The 18,628-nt window shown below is 37.6% G+C and overlaps 1 protein-coding gene across 5 annotated transcripts in view; it reads left to right on the forward strand.

Moving 5' to 3' along the window:
* Positions 1-18,628, forward strand: part of LOC127427564 (eukaryotic translation initiation factor 4 gamma 3-like) — a 94,191-nt gene that overhangs the window by 38,233 nt on the left and 37,330 nt on the right. For 4 of the 5 annotated variants that reach the window (XM_051675198.1, XM_051675199.1, XM_051675201.1 and 1 more), the window contains 5 exons: positions 10,611-10,802; positions 13,780-13,870; positions 13,962-14,624; positions 16,422-16,501; positions 16,923-17,157. In XM_051675198.1, the coding sequence (XP_051531158.1) occupies positions 10,611-10,802; positions 13,780-13,870; positions 13,962-14,624; positions 16,422-16,501; positions 16,923-17,157 (1,261 nt within the window). The remainder of the gene's footprint in view (positions 1-10,610; positions 10,803-13,779; positions 13,871-13,961; positions 14,625-16,421; positions 16,502-16,922; positions 17,158-18,628) is intronic. The other variant, XM_051675200.1, reaches the window with a different exon arrangement.

An 18,628-nucleotide genomic window follows, 5' to 3' on the forward strand; every position in this document is an offset into this window, starting at 1 on the left:
TGAAATTAATTTCAGAAACCAGCATTTCTCTGTGTGGTCAGCGGCGCATCTATGAGTTGCGTGAAGTGACCGGGAAAGAGGCTGAATCTTCTCCCGGCTCATGCACACTCTGGCGCGGGGACGCTCGTCACTCGTGCGCGTTTGCTACAGCTAGACTTTAACGTGATGGCTCGTGACATAGTGAATCGTAATATATGTGTCACGTTTACTGTGTGTATCTTATCACAGCGATACGCAGCTCTGTTAAGAAGAGAAAATTAGTTTTTTGTTAGTTAAAGATGGATCGAAGTGGACATAAGGTAGGGGTGTTCGTTTACGAGTTTTTTGGAGTCGACTCCGATTCCTGACTCCAGCTGTTGTAGTCGATGGAATCAGGATAGTTTAAAAATTCAGGGCCGTCACCAGGGGAGGCCATTAGTGGGCAGTGCCTTCCCAAGTGACATATTTTCACCCCCAATATTGCTTGTCAGGCATGAGCGGAAAATCAATGGAATTATAAAAATCATAGTTTAATTTTCATATGAATATAGCTCACTCAATCCACTGTATTTTGTGTCCGATTGCTGCTCCGTGTTAAAGTTTTCCTGTCCTACCCAAATCCAAACACTAACGTTAGTGGGATGGGAGAAGCTTACATTAGTCTAGATGGCTTCCATGCCGATGGAAAAACAAATCACACATATTTTCTTGCTCGATTCACTTCAATAACTATTAATAGGCATATTATGGAGATGTAATAAAATAAAAAAAATATTAATTTGGACCATTGTTTATAAATGGAACATACAGTATGGTACGTGAAATCGGTTTTTTATGGAACGTATGGTAAAAATTTTAAAACGGCAGCTTTTTAAACTCAGCAGTCTCAACCACAACAGATTAAATAGTAGTGGGTTTAATTAAGATATATTGGTGTGGTTATTGTTCTGATAAATATCACTAGCTTACCTGTAAGTTAATAGTGTTTCCTATTCCATATGTTCTGGCGATGGACCTGTGAAGATTGCAGTCTTTAATCGCACACTAAATTTAGTTTTTATTTTCTCTTATGAGTTTTTCAAATGTGTGACATGAAGACATAAACTCCTGCTATTATAATTAGAGACATTGCATAACTTTACCTTAAATTGACTGGTAACAATGTCATTCCCTAGTTGCTACTCATATCCAATTTTAAGAGGGAGAATAACAAGAAACAGGCCGGGTAGGAAATAATTTCATTGTCAAATAGAAACTAGACAAATTGGGAGAATCCAATTCTCCAACCACTGTCCCTTGCATTAATGTAATACTACAAAAACTTCAGAAAGTTTTAAAATCTGTCACACCCTCTCTCTCTTTTGCACGCATGCACATTATCTCTCACTCAAACGCTCATGATGAATGAGGTGGTGTCCCATCAACCAACAAGTGTTTGTAGAGGATGTGATTGGTTCTTAAAGGTGTAGTATGTAAGATTCAGAAACCCTTGTTATTAATGACACCTGTGGCCATTAAGTGAACTGCAGCCAGCTACCTGTTGCTCGTGCTCGCGCACACACTCGCGAGCGAGCGTCGACCAAAACAATGACGTAATGTATAAAGAGGCTGAACGTGATTCACCGACATCATGCTGACAGATGAGGTAGCATAATTAAAATGACACAGTTATGATTGTTTTAATACAAACTTTGAGACTGTATATTATATTTGACTCTCCAGTGCTGGAACAAGGCTAAAACAAAGTGTGGATATAGGTGTGACTATGCGAGACTGTAGTTTGAAGTAATCACTTTTCTTTGCATGATACATTGACTGCATTTATATGATAGCCTTTGTCGGCGTTAGCTAGCTAGCCAGCTTTATCAATAGCTGTTAGCTAAATTTGGTAGATGATGACAGTAGCTGTTTATAAAATAGATTATTATAAATACATTATAAATACAGTTGTGTTCAAATAAATAGCAGTGCGTTAATAAAAGTGAATAAAGTGCAAATCTTTTTTAATAGCTTTTATTTCCATATTTCAAATGTAGAGGAAACATTACACATTCAATTCCAAATCAAAGCATTAACAAATTTGATCAAGTCTGCGTTATTCTTTTACAGGAAGCAAAGAAAAGGAATATTAATCTGTTCAAAAAAATAGCAGTGTCGACATTTTTCTCTCCAAACTCAATATTTAGTTGCATAACGACTGTTTTTGATAACTGCTGCGCATCTGCGTTGCATCGAGTCAACCAACTTCTGGCACCTAGAAACAGGTATTTCAACCCAGGATGAACGAACTACATTCCACAGTTCCTGTGAATTTTTGGGTTTTGCTTCAGAAACTGCATTTTTAATGTCACTCCACAAGTTTTCAATGGGGTTGAGGTCAGGGGATTGAGCTGGCCACTCCATTACCTCAATCCTTTTTGTCTGGAACCAAGATGCTGCTTGCTTACTCGTGTGTTTGGGGTCATTGTCTTGTTGAAACACCCATTTCAGGGGCATTTCCTCTTCGGCATAGGGCAACATAATCTCTTCAGTATTTTGATGTATTCAAACTGATCCATGATCCCTGGTATACGATAAATTGGCCCAACACCGTTGTATGAAAAACATCCCCATACAATGATTTTTGTGCCACCATGCTTCACTGTCTTCACAGTGTACTCTGGCTTGAATTCAGCTCCCGGGGGTCGCCTGACGAACTGTCGATGACCACTAGAACCGAAAAGAACAATTTACTCTTATCAGTCCACAGAATGTTTCGTCATTTCTCTTTGGGCCAATCAATGTGTTCCTTGGCAAATTTTAACCGATTCTGCACATGCCCTTTTTTCAACAATGGTGCTTTACGGGGGCTTCTTGCTGAAATATATTTTATAACAATGTGTGAAACAGTTCTTCCCTTCTTCCTTAATAAAGGACAATTAATGACACCTGTTTTTTCACAGAATGAATGAATTCTTTAATTAAACTCCACACTGCTATTATTTTGAACACGCCCCTTTCAATGAATGAGTCAATTACTTAGAACTAGCAGTGTGCATGTCATGACAGTTGGGTCTGTTGTATTACACTATTACATCTACAAGTAAATTATTTGCAATGCAGAAATATCACTACTACTAATAACAGTGGTTCATCAGGTTACTGATGTTGTACTGCTATTTTTTTTAACACAACTGTATGCTGACACAATTCAGTATTGATGTGATTCCATCACAACTGTCATTTTGATATATTGATGCGCTATTGTTTTATAATAATAGAATGTGTATATTTTCTGTATAACCAAGTTACGTTACACTAATGTATGGAGCTTTTTGCATTATCTTGAACATTGTCTAGCATTCATTTCATGTGTTATTGTAGTTTACCTTGCTGAATAATTACAGATGAACATTGACATTAACCTGACTTTTAGTATAAAGAGAAGATCGTTGAAATTATTCGAAAGTTATGAAGCAAGGTAGCTTGCAATTCCTGAGCGTTAGCAGGCAAGATCAAGTTAGCTAAAATGACACAGATCAATCCTTATGGCACTATATTTCACATGCTTTGCAGTTATGTAAGCTTACCTGTCCAATAAGAAGAATGCCAATTTAGGGTCGGATTTGATCCCCAGAACTGAACAAATGTCCCTCCTGTTATCAAATGTCCTGCCGATGTTCACTCTAGTTTTTGCTCGACCACGATCATGTTCCCACTTAGGCAGATGGGATTCAGTAGATTATATATATATATATATATATATATATATATATATATATATATATGTATATATATTATATATATATATATATATATATATTATATATATAATAATTATTATTATTATTATTTTTATTTTTTTATTTTTTTGGCGTACTCTGAGTTTGTGTAGGAGTCGGTGTTGTGCTGGGAGCCGGCCATTTGCTGGATTCCATCTCTAAGATAACATTACCTAGTGTTGCAGTTTGTTGTCGCTGTTGAATAGCGGAAGAGAAGCACTGAGGCAAGGCTCTCGGGAGCACGCATAAAAGTCACATCCTTTGGATTTTCCCGGCAAAACCGACCCGCTTCCTTCACTTGAAAATCAGTCTACAGGCTTTAATAGGCAACCTAGGAAGTCCGGGAAGGGCTCATTTTTTAAGTTGTGTTACATGCCTTTCACACATTGGCAAAAAAGGCAAATATTACATGAAAATTCTTACATATTGCACCTTTAAGAATGCCAGTTCATTATTTTGAGCCAATCACAACGTCCTGTTCATAAAGTTACGGAGTCAAACAAAAGAATCGATTCCTGTATCAGAGTCGACTCTGATTCTAGGACGAATTAGAGTCGAGGAATCAACTCTTTTGGAGTCAACACCCCATCACTACATAAAGGTGAGAGAGAGTGTAGTCTTAGCCCATTATACACTGGAACAAAATACGTTTTTGATTCATCTTTTTTGGCTTGTTTTCCAAAATATCTAAAACCCCTTTAAAACAACATACATTTACTTAGGAGCTATACTGCAGAAGAATATTTTTTATCAGAGAATGTTGAATACAATATTTAATCAGGGCTCGACATTAACGCTTGTCCGGGACAAGTGGATTTTTGAAGGGGCAAGTGAAAGAGAATTTTACCTGCCCAACCGGACAAGCAGACTGATTAAAACATCAATAATTAAAATATAACCGACTATATTTGTGATAGCCTAGGCCTGTATCACTTATTAAAATGTTCATATTCTTATTCTGCTGTTGAAAGTAATCCAGAGCACGTAATTTTATCATTCGCAAGCGATCTAGTATCAGCTGTGGCCTGTTCGATACAGGCGGTGTATGTGTGTGTGCTGAACATGTGTGTGTTCCAAAAATGCTCGTGCTAATGCGCGCCTGAGTGGTCAAATACATTTCAGAAGTCCTCCAAAATGCTCATCTTGGTGAGGTATTCATGTAAACACAAAGAGTGATGTCTAAAGTAAACGTAAACAGCGGAGAAAAAAGCGGATTTGTATTCAAATGTCGGATTTGTATGTATAAATGTAAGCTAATAGACCTGCTGCTGTCTAGTGTGTCATTATAATAATCAAACAACCATGATGAGAAAACACTCACTCACTCACTCATCCAAAATGACGATGAGTCTGCATACAGCAGGGAAGTTTAACAGCTGGTGCAGTCACAAAAACCTGGAGCTGAACACGCTCAAAATGGTGGAGATGATTGTGGACTTTAGGAGGAACACCCCAACACTGACCCCCCTCACCATTCTAAACAGCACTGTGGCAGCAGTGGAGTCATTCAGGTTCCTGGGCACTACCATCTCACAGGACCTGAAGTGGGAGACACACATTGACTCCATTGTGAAAAAGGCCCAGCAGAGATTGTACTTGATTTGCCAGCTGAGGAATTTCAACCTGCCACAGGCGCTGCTGATACAGTTCTACTCAGCAGTCATTGAGTCTGTCCTCTGCACTTCAATAACTGTCTGGTTTGGTTCAGCTACCAAGTCAGACATAAGAAGACCACAAAAGACATTTCGGACTGCTGAGTGGATTATTGGTGCTCCCCTACCCACCCTGCTTGAACTGTACACATCCAGAGTGAGGAAAAGGGCTGGAAAAATCACTCTTGAGCCCATTCACCCAGCACACTTCCTCTTTGAACTGTTGCCCTCTGGCCGGCGCTACAGTGCACTGAGCACCAGACAGCCAGGCACAAGAACAGTTTTTACCCTCAGGCTATCCATCTCATGAACAGTTAAAAATACTTTCCTTTTGTCAATACAACCATGTGCAATATTCAAACCATCCATTCCTACTTATATCCATATTTCATTTAGATTCTTTAACATATCCTACCTCTTCTTCAATACATTACAGTATATCACGTGCACATAACTGTATATCTGTATATAAAATATTCAAAAACATTATTGCTCTATTGTATATTTCTGTTATATCTTATTTTTTATTTTTATGTCACTATATGTATATATGTTTAAATGTATATGTTTGTATGTATGTACAGTATATAGCTTCTGTCACCATGCCAAATTCCCTGTGTGTGTAAGCATACTTGGCAATAAAGCTCATTCTGATTCTGCTCTTGACTGAGTAACTTTAGTAGCTTTCAAAAGTATTAATGTATTCTAATCATACAGTGAAGTCCAGTAGTAGTTTTGTTGTATTTCATTCTGTTTACTTGAATACTTTTAAAGCTGTTAAAAAAATCACAGAATTTCCTTAATTTGAATATTTTAATCTATTTCTATTCATTGCTGTTTTTATTGTTATTTTATTACTGACTGTTTACTAGTCTTGAATAATTAAGAACTTGAAACCATTCTTCCATAATTCACATATTAGTTGGTGTTATTATTTGTTGTGGTTTTGAAGCTGATATTGAGAATCGTCAAATTTCACTACAGACTACTGAAATTTTGGTATTGTGATAATGTATAGACTTTATTGTACATGATAGATCTTGCTGCAATAACATGATGAAAAAGTAGATCTCATTCCATAAAACTATGAGCACCCCTGCTGTAGATGATGGCGATCAAGGCTTTTCTTTATTTGACAACCATACCTAACATAAAATATTTATCATATGACAATAGCCTCCTCCCCTACCCAGTGCAGTTTACATTTCAAGTTCAAGGAAATCCACTGTTAAAAAGAATTTTTTTTTTAAGTTATAAATGCATTATGGTTCCAAAGTCAATGAGTAATTGTGTTAAATAATCGTGAACTCATTATTGACCAAAATAATCATGATTATGATTTTTGCCATAATCGAGCAGCCCTATTCCCAATGGGCTTGTTTGGTAGAGCCTGATTAAATGAAAAAAATGTTGTTAAAAGAGATATTCATCAAGTATTAGTTTAACCCCAGTATTGGCTTTGGCTCTTTGTGTAAATATGTCATGCTAGTCTATTAAACTTCCAGAATTCAAGATTCCAGAATACGTACTGGATTTGTCAGGGAATGTAGTCAGTTTGTTTGCCTGACACATTTGGTTCAGACTGTGTCCTGTGGTGGTTTTGCTGCATGCTGGGAGGTTGGCACAACAAGGATGATTCATCCCAGGCCAGAGTGAGAATTTAAGGGATAGTTCACCCAGCAATGAAAATTCTGTCATCATTTACTCACCCTCATGTTGTTCCAAACCCTAACCATAGGGCTTTGGAACAATATGAGGCTGAGAAAACAATGACATAAATTTCATTTTTTGGGTGATCTGTCCCTTTAAGCCAGTCAGAAATTTCCACTATAGCCTATTGTAAAGTGGCACAACGTTTAGAAATAAAAAAGTTAGTTCTGGGAGGTTCTTGAAGTCAGTGTTACGACAGTGATTTTGATGCCTTTTGAATGATTTGATCTGTTTGATCTAGCTAATTAAAAAATGTACGTTGAAATGTATTCATTCAATTTTTCCAAAAATTTATTTTGAATTATTACCCACATACATTTAACTATATTTGCGACTATACTGTTATGATAATGATATCATAGGGAACTAGGGTTGTAGCGATGTGATATTTCTGTAGTCAATAAAAATTTTCACGATTCTTGACACCATTTTCGATACCACAGCAATAACTCCTTAAAGTAAAATAAGTATTACTAAATCAAAATAATGACATGTAGCCTCCAAGTATTTCACAATTAAAGGTGCTATATGTAAGATTGACAACAAGCATTTGAAATGGGTACTGCAGTCCAAATTCAGAATATTGGAGAGTCGTCTGACCCGCCCCAGACTCGAAGCTCATGCGGGTTGCCAGAATGTTGACATGCAAATTAGCCAACTCGGCATCCGTTTTAAAGGATTTCTGGGCTTTAAGCTGTCTCCATCTTCCAAAGGCATCTCCAATATTTATCCTTGTTTTACTACGCCTCTGGTCATGGTGGTTTTTAGATGGATGACGAGGCTTTTTAGGTCAGATGGAATCTGTTGTCTCTGATCCAGTCCGTTTGCTGGCTTCCATGGCTGCAGCACGCAGTGTTGTTTGCCTGCAAACTTGTTCAAATCTGGCAACCCGGCGGTGTCGAAATGCTATTGGTGTGTGGGCAGTGGGCGGGATCACACAGGCCAAAACATAAACAGAAATTCCGGCCGGGAATGGATACTTCAAAGTAGAATATACTGGCTGTAGCATTGTTATTGGAGATGACAGTATTTCAAAATGTTTCCTAACTCTCTAATGACATATTATGGTCATTTTATGATTTAGTACAGTAAAAATATTACATATAGCACCTTAAAGTAAACACTGCTTCGAGTTTTTCCAAGGGATTTTTCAAGTAAACAAAGAAACAAATCGTAAGCAGTATGTAAAATAAAAATAGTGCTTGAAGTTTTTCAGGTAAATGAGATTTGACATGAGATGTGAGAGCTAAAGCTAATGGGTCAATGGCCTAACGCTCATTGTTTTGTCCAAATCTTTTAAATTATTCTAAAATAAAAAATGCAATTCACACAAAGCAGTTACCTGAACACACTTATTCTTTGATAAGCATATTTTCAATTTCTGAGTATATTTTTTCTACAGCTTAAAGTAAAAAATGTCATGTCGTGTAACCATCCAGAGACTGGAAAAAAAGTAAAAGTCTTGTTAAAAGCTGAAATTCTTTAAAAAAAAAAAAAAAAAAAAAAAGTGTTGACATGAGTAGTGGAGAATAATCTTTTATTATTTTTTATTTTTTATTTATTTTTTACTCCTTTTTCCCCCAATTTTGGAATGCTCAGTTCCCACTACTTAGTTGGTCCTCATGGTGGCGCGGTTACTCACCTCAATCCGGGTGGCGGAGGACAAGTCTCAGTTGCCTCGGCTTCTGAGATAGTCAATCCGTGCATCTTATCATGTGGCTCGTTGTGCATGACACCTTGGAGACTCACAGCATGTGAAGAATCATGCTATTCTCCGCGATCCACGCACAACTTACCACACGCCCCACTGAGAGCGAGAACCCCTAATCACGACCACGAGGAGGTTACCCCATGTGACTCTACCCTCCCTAGCAACCAAGCCAATTTGGTTGCTCAGAAGACCTGGCTGGAGTCACTCAGCACACCCTGGATGCAAACTCGTGACTCCAGGGGTGGTAGTCAGCATCAGTACTCGCTGAGATACCCAGGCCCCCTTTATTAATATTTCTTATAGATATATATATATATATATATATATATATATATATATATATATATATATATATATATACTATTTTTTTTTTAATTGTCCACCAAATCAGTCTAATGTTGGCAAAACCCATAAAACAGAGAAGACCCCTTGAGACCCTCAAGATTGTGAATGATTCGAGGTGTAATGAGTCACTCATCTTATGGTTTGGTTCGATTCACAATACTGTACTCACGGTTTGGTTTGGCTCACGATTCTTTAAACTAAACCTGAATCAAGAAAAATTAAAATTGAATTTTTTATTGATTTATTTTTTAAATTTTTTATTATTATTACTTCAAAGGCAAATGCAAAAAAGTACTATTCTTAAAAATGCTAAATGATCCATCAGAGATGTATTGGGACTAAAAATCAGCCCAGAACAGAGCAATGATGACACCAAATTAGCTAATAATTCTGCTTGATGAAAATATGGAATTATACTAGAAATATACTGTATGTTGCTAACACACTGTCACTGATTACATACATTTAAAATATTTTACATTATAGTTGTATTTTTCTAAAATAATGTTGTCTCTGATTACTTCTAAATTTATTTTCAAAAATGCATATTTAATGGAAGTGCATGCTTATCCAGTTAAATCATAATAATATTTTTTTTCATTCAATTACTGATTAAATCAAATCAGACATGACACTTGACATTAGAAATATATTTCCCCATAGCATTATTATTGTGCATAATATTCAGCATTATGCATAGTAGATTAATATGGCACTATCATTAAACCTCTGTAAACTTTAATTTACACTCGCGCTGTCAGAGCAGATCACTGTCGCACTTCAAACAGACATTCGATCCGTCACACTGAAAAGGAACGTTTCCCTCCCGCTGCTGGTTTCGGTTTTTACAGTTTTAGCTGAACTCATCGTACAAACCTGTGGCTGCTAATGTGCAATTGTACAGTATTTTAGAGCTCCTTGTGCACAAAGAAGCGATTTCCATATGTATGCCTGCATTACGTTGGCGTAGGATGTCACGCATATTGGATAGAACTGACGCTAAAATAATAATAAAAAAAATATATAAAAAGTCCAGTCTCCACAATGGGCATCGTTACATTTTTGAACCACGAAATTTTTAAGAGATTTCTCATTTATATCACCTTGGACAACCTTGTTTGTCAATGGCACTAATAATAACAGCTTAAATTAGGGTCTGTCCCTCACACAAAGCTATTATATAGTTTTAGAAGATTTGGGATATAGTGCACAAGTTGTATGGACTACTATTATGGTGCTTTTTTTGTTTTTGTACGTCTTGGCTGCATGTCAGTCAGACAGCACTCGGGTACCGAAATGAGTTGGTACTACTGATGCTGAAGAAAGACTGCCATTTTTTTTCTTTATTTTAGTATTGTCTTGGTACAGAAATACCGGTACTTTTGACATTCCCAAAAGCAACCATGATTAAATCTGTTGCTCTAGTGAGTCTTCTGTTTTTTTGTGCTATTGACCTCCCAGATCCGGATCCGTGACCCAAACCAGGGTGGAAAGGACATTACAGAAGAGATCATGTTTGGAAGCCGGAATCTTACTCCTCCTGGCGGGCACCCCACTTCCACCTTAACCCAACCTGCAGGCCGCCCCTCCTCGACACCAACCTCGCCCACAGGACACCTATCCTCCACGCCCACCCCTCCACAGGCAAGAAATACACATTGTACTAGCATAGAGTATGTTTCGACCTTTACGCTTTAGGTAAGATCAACCTACAAGTGGCTTATTTATAGTTGACTCTGTAAATTAAGCTGGAATGTGAGAGAGAATTTTAAGATTGCACTCATCAGCTTTACGACTGACTGGCCGACTGGTCATTCTGGCAACCCACTGACTTGTTGATTTTGAAAATATGTAGCTATGCACATCCCTATTATATTCAATAATAGTGTTTATCTGCTTCAGCAGATGGCAGTTCTTGGAACATTTCTCCACAGTTCCTTCGTTATGTTACTATTTAACATGCATTTACTAATTGGAACTGTTTTAAAGGAATATTCTGGGTTCAATACAAGTTCAGCTCAATCAACAGCATTTGTGGCACAATGTTGATTACAATGGAGGAAAATTTTTGGAGGGTTTAAAAGCAGAAATGTGAAGCGTATAATTTTATAAAAGCAATTACATTTATTCTTTTGTTAAAACTAAAGTATTATTTGAGCTGTAAAGTTGTTTGAATTGTTGTTTATACAGTTATTTTAGGATTGTCATGGCAACAAAGTTGTAAAATTGGCCATAACTTCACACAGAAAAGGTTAGTAAGTGATTTTATCGCACTAAAATCATGTTCACATGCATATTGTGACAATACGTTTGAAACAGTGAGAATTTTAACATTTAAAAATTGGCACCATTCACTTCCATTGTAAGTTCCTCTCTATAACCCATATTTTTGCTTTTATAAAAAATAAAAAAAGGTGGGGCAAGTCAAAATTAATTTTTGTGGCAATCAACATTGTCACAAATGCTGTCGATTGAGCTTAACTTGTATTGAACCCGGAACATTCCTTTAAGCTTTCTCTACTCATGTCTACTCATGACCTGTTTAATGCTATTTTGCGGAAATGTACAGTCACCCACCACACTCTTTCTCGCGCACACACTCTCTCTCTTTGTTTGTCTCACTCTGGCACACTGTATGTTGCATGGATTAGTTCCAGCTCACACAGGTTGCCCCCAATCTAATTCCTATGAATACACTGAGAGTGTTACCCTGTTTGTTGCAGCTTGCACCATAATATGTTTATGTATGTTTGAGTCTATGTATGTGAGAAAATCAGGAAAAATATGAATTGATCTATGTCTATCAGCAGTTAAATGTATCGGTAAATGTATGAATGGCAATGTGTGTAGCATTTCTTAAAAAAATACTGTGAAATTTGGTACAGTGATGTTATTATATGGTAATAGCATGGTTCTTTGTTATATGCAGTACCATAGTATTGAATGATTACCGTATTCATACATTATGGAATGTGTATGCAACCTTAAGGTAGACTACCATGGTATTCCCATGATTGATTTTGATTGTAGATTTACCAGCACCTCATTATCATGTAAAAACACAAATTGTTGGTCGCTTTATGTATTTATGTGAGCGTTTCTTGGCCAGAATAAACTACAATGTAGACCACACTTCATGCCTGTAGTTAGGGCTTGATAAAAATAAATTCTGATTATGTGTGATCTTTATTTGGTCAATCCCGATATTGATTCTTAAAATTATAAGACCGATCTTTTCTTTTTACTCTAGTCCTACGCTAGGAGTATTTATTACATCGATCGTGATTGCAAGACAACCACTGGTAGATCTTGTTTACTGGCCAAATGGAAAAGAGAGTAGCGAGAGAAATTACACAAGTAACGAAAATCTTAAAGATCACTGTATTTCCTCATTTGGTGGTTTATGTGTGCGTGTACTCTTGAAAGCACTCGCGGAGTTGAGATAAGGCGAATACGCGCCTAAACTGTAAAACACTCTTCAAAATTCCTGTCTTGTTGAGGTATTAATGTTAACACAGTCAGTTTTGTCTAAAGTGGGACAAAAAAGGTGGATTTGTATCAAAATATCGGACTTGAAGTGTAATTCCAGCCTAATAGACCTGCCGCTGACTAATATGTCATTTTATAATAATCAAACATCAAGAACATAGAAAAAATCACAGGTTGCTTTTGACTGAATAACTGCAGTAGCTTTATAAAGTATTAATGTATTATAATCATACAGTGAAGACCATAAGTGGTTTTATGTACACTGGCAGCCAAAAGTTTGGAATAATGTACATATTTTACTGTTTCGGAAGGAAATTGGTACTTTAATTCACCAAAGTGGCATTCAGCTGATCACAAAGTATAGTCAGGACATTACTGATGTAAAAAAACAGCACCATCACTATTTGAAAAAAGTCATTTTTGATCAAATCTAGACAGGCCCCATTTCCAGCAGCCATCACTCCAACACCTATACCTAATTTGGTACTAGAAATTCACTTGCCATTATATCAAACACAGTTGAAAGCTATTTGGTTTGGTAAATGAAGCTTAACATTGTCTGTGTTTGTTTTTGAGTTGCCACAGTATGCAATAGACTGGCATGTCCTAAGGTCAATATTAGGTCAAAAATGGCAAAAAAAGAAACAGCTTTCTCTAGAAACTCGTCAGTCAATCATTGTTTTGAGGAATGAAGGCTATACAATGCTTGAAATTGCCAAAAAACTGAAGATTTCATACAAAGGTACACTACAGTCTTCAAAGACAAAGGACAACTGGCTCTAACAAGGACAGAAAGAGATGTGGAAGGTCAGATGTACAACTAAACAAGGGGATAAGTACATCAGAGTCTCTAGTTTGAGAAATAGACGCCTCACATGTCCTCAGCTGACAGCTTCATTGAATTCTACCCACTCAACACCAGTTTCATGTACAACAGTAATTGCAAAGAAAAAGCCACTTTTGAAATAGAAAAACAAAAAGAAAAAGAGTCATAATTGGGAAATTTGTATCGAAATCCAGCCTTACCTATAATCTACCCATCTCCTTGAATAGTCAAATGTCAAGATCTACAAATGTGCCACAGTTGACTTTTTTCAGCATTTTTGTTTCTCTCTCTTTCACCCCACTGCAGACAAGCAATGGTCAGACACCAGAAAAAACAGCATATGTCAACCCACCTCAAAATCTCAGATCCGTACCCATGGATGGCAAGCCTAGCTTAGGTATAACCCCACACCCACTGCATTTTTCTAAATTATTTTTTATTATATTTTTTTTTTATATATTTCTGTCTTTCCGTTGCCACCTTTATAGATGACAGGCCAAATAAGGAGCCCATAAGGTCTGAATCTCCTGGACCCAGGTCTTCAGAGTCCTCTGTAGAGGAAAGAGAAGTCTCAAGTCTTCCATTATTAAACTCTTCTTCTCCTGAATTGGCCCCAACTCACTCAAATGTTCCTTCCCATTCTTCAAGTCGCTGCATTAAACCAACTGCTGCAGGAGAACCTGAACGTTTTTCTCCTATAACCACCACAGCTCTGACACATCAGGTCATCTCTGGTGAGGACACTTTCCCAGAAACTTCTAATATTTCTACTTTGCCCTTACGATCCCTAAATGGTCTTGCCGAGTCTCAAACGGCCTTATCAAGCTATGAAGTACCTGAGGACGCTGAGGAAACTCAGGGTGCCTCATCCACGGAGGAGTCCAGTCAAGAAGTTCCAGTGGCCTTGGAGGAGCTCCAGACAGAGCACCTCACTTCCCTAGCTGCACCTGTACCCTCGATCACTACCGTGCAGGCTTCTTCAAGGAACTCCAGCACCTCTCCTGTTCTTGCGCCACTACCTGGTTTGGCACCACTACCGCAGTCTGCAACCACCGAGGCACCAGAGCAGAACAAGACCTCAGAGAATGTCCAAAAGAAGGACACTTTAGAATCACAGACTCAGAAGAACTCTAGAAAGCTCTTTCCCACAGGTATGTTATTTTAGTGGCATTTAATGCAGTGTATTGGTTAAAGATCTGGACTGCTAACTCAACATGTACATTATTGGTTCAGACCCTGCACTCAGTGAGATGATCCAATGTGAAATATCACTAATGTACCCTTGAGTAAGACACTTAAAGTTAACATGAAACTGGCATTCATAACCAATTTTACTTCTGTAATGTGGTAGATTTCCAAGTGAAATGGGATATTCAACACAAAAAACACATTGCATGAGATTTTTGATTGTATCCAGATGGAACTGATTGGATTCCTTACCAGAATGAAGCCATACTTGAATGCGAGTCTTCAGTTGATTATGGGACACTACTGTACTCTCCTCATTAAAACTATTTGGCTGTTAGTTAAAAAAAAAAAGTCATTTCGAGGCAGAGGAAGTAAATAATTATTAATGCATAATGCATTAATAAATAATGCACAATAAAACCAGGATCATGTATTAAAGGGATAGTTCACCCAAAAATACTCACCCTCATGCCATCCCAGATGTGTATGACTTTCTTTTTCTTCTGAACACAAACATTTTTAGAAAAATATCTCAGCTCTGTTGGTCCATTGAATGCAAGTGAATGGCGACCAAAACTGTGAACCTCCAAAAAGCACAAAGCCAGCATAAAAGTATTCCATAAGACTCCAGTGGATAAATCCATATCTTCTGAAGCGATATGAAAGGTGTGGTCGAGAAACGGATCCATATTTAAATCCTTTTTTTAAAATAAATCTCTACTTATAATCTATACTCTGTATAAACTTCCACATTTTTCTTTATTTTTTTGGCAATTTGCATTATTTTTGCATATTGCCACCTACTGGTCGGGGCTGGTCAAAGGTTGAGATTTATTGTAAAAAAAAAAAATTTAAAAAAAAGAATTAAATATTGATCTGTTTCCCACCCACACCGATCATATCACTGGAGTCGTATGGATTACTTTTATGCTTCCTTTATGTGCTTTTTGAGCTTCAAAGTTCTGGCTGCCATTCACTTCCATTGTATGGACCTACAGAGCGGAGATATTCTTCTAAAAATCTTCATTTGTGTTCTGCTGAAGAAAGAAAGTCATACACATCTGGGATGGCACGAGGGGAGTGAGTTCTTTACGATTGTAAAGTGAGTTCTATTTTGATTTCATGTTGACTTTAACTTACTTTTGGACAGTGGTTCTCAATTTTTTTGGTTATGCCACCCCAAAAATAGAAAAAAATAATAATAATATGTGATACTGCTTCAGGAGCTCACCCAAAAATAAAAATATCTGCCATCATTTACTCAACCTCCTCATTCAAAACGAGTATGACTTTTTAAATCCGTGAAACATAAGAATATGGGACGAGAGGATCGTGATTGTGAGTGTCAAGCTCCAAAAACACACAAAAGTCGTCCATATCAGCTATATTTCAATTCTTCTGAAGCCATGCGATAGTGTTGTGTGAGTAACAGGTGTTAATTCACCTCTTCTGACGTGCATGCAAAAAAGGTATTTTTTTACATAAGCGCATAATGTCGCACAGGACGCGCTGCAATGCCAACTGAAAGTATAAACAGAGAAAACAGAGAGGCAAGTTTTTTTAATATGTGAAAGTTACTGAGATTTGCATCGAAACGTGGCAGTCTTCCAAGCCACCATTATAATACGCCCCATACTTTGAGAACCACTGCTTTAGTGTGACTCAACATTTAATAAGTGTACTGCAAGTTTCCTTTGATAAATGTGTCGACTTAAATATCTATTACCAATTACCAATCTTTTGTCACACTTTTGTGATAGCCCAAGCTGTTTCTGATGTACCAAAGTCTTGGAAGAATCCAAATGAAGAAAGTCTGATTGTGGAAACACTTCAGAATGAGGTAAGAGAGAGTGTGGAGATGCGAGACGCAGTGCAACGGTAAAGACGTCCGTTTTATTGGATGTTCACATAGAAAAATAATTCTAAAACAGCACAAGACAATGCAAAATTCCGTTACGTATGAACGGCCCCTAAGAGACCTTATTTTGGCTGAAATATGTATGGAAATCAATTGAAAGTTAAGTCTCTTATGTGCTGCCTGTGAGGAGTGTTTTTCGAATGTGTAGTGCATTCCAAAATTCAATCACTTAAGAGTTTCCATGTTAATTAGGATGCTGCCATAGAAGACAACAATGTAGGCAGGAGGCCTCAAGACAGCTCACTAGGTTTTGGAACAGAGCCATTGGTATCATAACAAGAAACCTTATGCAGTCCTCCATCTCACCCTTTGTGTAATGCTTTTCTCCTTCACTGTACATCAGGAGGAGGCCTCTAATGACAACTCTGCAGGAGATGAGATGGTTTCACAGCCAACTTTAGATGCTTACAATAGTCCCTTTCCAATGCCTGAACACCAGGAGAAGCTCTCAGAGGAGACCGGTGAGACTGAGACAGAGTCCTTGAGGAACGGGGTGGAGACGGAGAGCACAGACAGCGGTGTTATGCTCGGGGACAGCAGGGGGTCCATGTGTTCCCCCACTCCACTTATGCAAGAAGGTAAGGCTCCCTGCAGGAATCGGTTAGGGGTTATTCTGGTCCTGTTTTTAGTCTAGATGCCTAGCAATTTTAATTATAATCAATTTTATATAATTAATAGGACTTGACGATTAATCGAAAACCGAAATCGCAATAAGACCTAGTGCGATAATCAAGCTGCAAGGGCTGCAATTTAAGTAAATAAATCGTCTACTCAGGCTGCTCACTGTATGTACACAGCTCTGTTCTCTGTAGCGTATTGCACATACTCAAAGCATGCGTAAGACTCAGGTTACGGTGTTTCCAGTGGTTTCAGAGCGGTTCTGTTCTGGCTGTAGTGTATTATACATACTCCGAGCATGCATGAGGCTCACGATACAGTGTTTTCAGAGTGCTTCTGTACTTGATAAATACAAATTCCCTCTCATGCTCAGAGTTAACCGATGTGCTTGAATCCGGTGTGCTAATGAGCACTGAGCGCATTATAATCACAGCACTCTAGATTTACTAATTACACATTTTCGTAATTCCAAAAATGCTTGGCCGCAAAAAGTTATATATTCAAATCTACCATATAACATCGGGTTTTTGTGGACAGAGGGATTTCACAGCATTAAAAGGCCATTGTTATTTCAACTACAAACAAAAACTCAAAGGTCTTTCTTCAGTTTTCTGCCAAAATAAAAGTTTGAGGGTTTAACTGGACAGCATACCAATGCCACATGCAATGCCACAGAAATATGTACTATTGTATAATAATAATAATGAAAATAAGTGGTATTATCAATATCGTCATCATTGGTATAATTATATATACAGTATATATGTTTCCATAATAATTTTTTTCTTTCTTTATTTATCCCCTTTTCTCCCCAATTTGGAATGCCCAATTCCCACTACTTAGTAGGTCCTCATGGTGGCATGGTTACCTCAATCCGGGTGGTGGAGGAGAAGTCTCAGTTGCCTCCGCTTCTGAGATAGTCAGTCCACACATCTTATCACGTGGCTTGTTGTGCATGACACCGTGGAGACTCACAGCACGTGGAGGCTCATGCTATTCTCCGCAATCCACACACAATTTACCACGCGCCCCATTGAGAGCGAGAACCATTAATCGCGACCACGAGGAGGTTACCCCATGTGACACTACCCTCCCTAGCAACTGGGCCAATTTGGTAGCTTAGGAGACCTGGCCATTTTCTCCAAAAGAGACTTGTTTCTCTTGTCCTAAAAAATGACACACTGCACTTTCAGTTTCACATCTCAGTTTCTAACTTACATGTCACTTTGCATGCGTACTTCACATTAATAGTCCTCTAAGATTTTTTTGTTTCATGGTTACACATTAAAAAGGTTTTTAAACAGCGTCATTCCAGAATTCATTTTTGAGTTTTTATTAAAAATCGATTTTATCGTTTTTGGTTATATTATATTTTAACCTGATTTCACAGTAAAAATAGCCATAGAAGCAGGCATGACGTTGAAAAACAAA

The sequence above is a fragment of the Myxocyprinus asiaticus genome, chromosome 37 (genome assembly GCF_019703515.2).
Source record: "Myxocyprinus asiaticus isolate MX2 ecotype Aquarium Trade chromosome 37, UBuf_Myxa_2, whole genome shotgun sequence".
Lineage (NCBI taxonomy): Eukaryota > Metazoa > Chordata > Actinopteri > Cypriniformes > Catostomidae > Myxocyprinus > Myxocyprinus asiaticus.